The sequence below is a fragment of the Pygoscelis adeliae genome, unplaced genomic scaffold, assembly GCF_000699105.1.
Source record: "Pygoscelis adeliae isolate BGI_AS28 unplaced genomic scaffold, ASM69910v1 Scaffold87, whole genome shotgun sequence".
Classification (NCBI taxonomy): domain Eukaryota; kingdom Metazoa; phylum Chordata; class Aves; order Sphenisciformes; family Spheniscidae; genus Pygoscelis; species Pygoscelis adeliae.
The window spans coordinates 156,632-158,511 of NW_008825098.1; the positions used below are offsets into that span (position 1 = coordinate 156,632).

General features: G+C 44.4%; 1 protein-coding gene across 1 annotated transcript in view; it reads right to left on the reverse strand.

Moving 5' to 3' along the window:
- The window catches only part of UNC5C (unc-5 homolog C (C. elegans)), a 100,647-nt gene that overhangs the window by 96,273 nt on the left and 2,494 nt on the right, over window positions 1–1,880 (reverse strand). Inside the window, exon 2 of the mRNA XM_009327068.1 lies at window positions 639–860. Within this exon, the coding sequence (XP_009325343.1) occupies window positions 639–860 (222 nt within the window). The remainder of the gene's footprint in view (window positions 1–638; window positions 861–1,880) is intronic.

A 1,880-nucleotide genomic window follows, 5' to 3' on the forward strand; every position in this document is an offset into this window, starting at 1 on the left:
GGATGAGGCTCTTGGCTTCTTTTTTTTTTTCTTTTCCTTGCTAACCTACTGTAGTTCTCCTTCATACAGGCTCTATGGAGCAGGCAAAAAAGTGTAATGGAATAACAGCCAGGTGCTTGCTCTGCATCAATACAGTACTCTAAACTGTGCCCAGGTGTGCTTTCGTCTTCTTTCTTGCTGGAAGCTGATTAAATTTCTCCTTTTTTTCTCAAATCTCTGCAAGAAAACATCATTCTAGGACCAACCCAATTGCTCTTCGGCACTTTGAGGAGAATGTGGTTCTTGGTCTGTGACTACGATACAGTGCAACCACTGGGAATTTGTGACACTGGGGAAGTGAACAGGGAGTAGACCTGGCTGAGAAAGCAATTCCACTTTGTTTGTGCACGGTTCCCCCATTTTTTTTGTTTCAAACTCGGGCAGGGTGCTCTACAATCATGTTTTACTAACTGACCTGGATGCAGACACCACCTCTGTGCTCTGACAGCTAATGTTCAGTAATGCCAGATACCAAATTCACAGCTGTATCGAGAGTAAAGAAAAGCAGCTGCCATACGAAATAGCTGCTAGGTTACAACAGTGGGCTTGATATTAATGCTTTTTCATTCTCATCCCTCCATGACATAACACAAACTCACCAGAAGTTTCATCTACTCTCTCATCCACCACATGGTCCTTCTGATGAACCCATTCGCTGTTGCACTTGAAATAGATCTGCGTGGCTGGGCTCGCTTTGCAGTACAGATTCACGGGCTTGTTCTTCACAATGTAAGCCTCTTCAGGTTCAATGAGGAAGTGGGGCAACGGCTCTGGAGGATCAGATGGAAAAGTTTCTGGAAGTTCATGAAAAAAGTCATCATCTGTGGAGAAGAGACAAAAAGGACAAATGAAACAACCAAAATTCAGCTGGCAAACACACACAAGCCCTTTCTGAAAATTTCAAAAGGAGCATACTTTTTGAATAAAATGTTATCTTAGGAGCATTCCTAGACTGAGGCTTAAATGCACTGCTGTTTTCAGACTAGAAGAAATTGTTCTTTACATCCTGAGCTCTCTTTCTTCTACGTGATGTGACAGGGACGTGCACATTCACGTGTCTGGGAATGGTCCTTTGTTATCATCACCGGCAATACTAGCAATAAAGCATTATGTTAGCGCTTGGGAGAGTTGCCTGCAAAACCGTAAAAAGAAATAATAGAAACTTTTGGAAGCTTCAAGGTCACACTTTTCAATAGTGACTTATCGCACTGTTTAATCAAGTGCATGCACATAGCTAGTATTGGCTGAGGCTGGCACAAATAGGAAATAGCGCCTTTCGTTTCAGATGAGCAATTTGAAATCTGCTCTAAGGGCAAAAGACTAAATGCAAGTCCAGTCTGCGCTTCTTTGTTCATACTCTGACTCTCTTCCTAAGACTGCTAATGAAGGTGCCCAGCTATGCTTTCTTTACTTTGTTTGTAGTACACTGGTCTGTGCAGTCCTCACTGCGGAGCGGAATCGAGAGCTGGGACATAGGGCAGAGAAGCTGTGAGATGGTGACATTTTGGGCCAACACGGACGCATGCTACTGACGCAAAGAACCTTTGCACCTCTCTGGTGCTGCTGGTAATGAATAAAGTCAATATGAGAAGTCTAGAGAAGGAGGAAAAGAATCCAACGCACAGGAGGCAACACTGAAAACACCTAACACACATACTTTCCTTTCTCTCTCCCTCCCTCTTCACAAATCCCCCTTTACAACCCCTCTGCCCCTTTCTGCAGAGGAAGTCTTCCACATTAGAAAGCACCAATTCAGCAGAGAATAACCCTCTTCCCATCCACCTCCCCACCTGCCGTCAGTGCACAAGAACATCCAAGAGGCTCCCAGCGGCAAAGGTGGG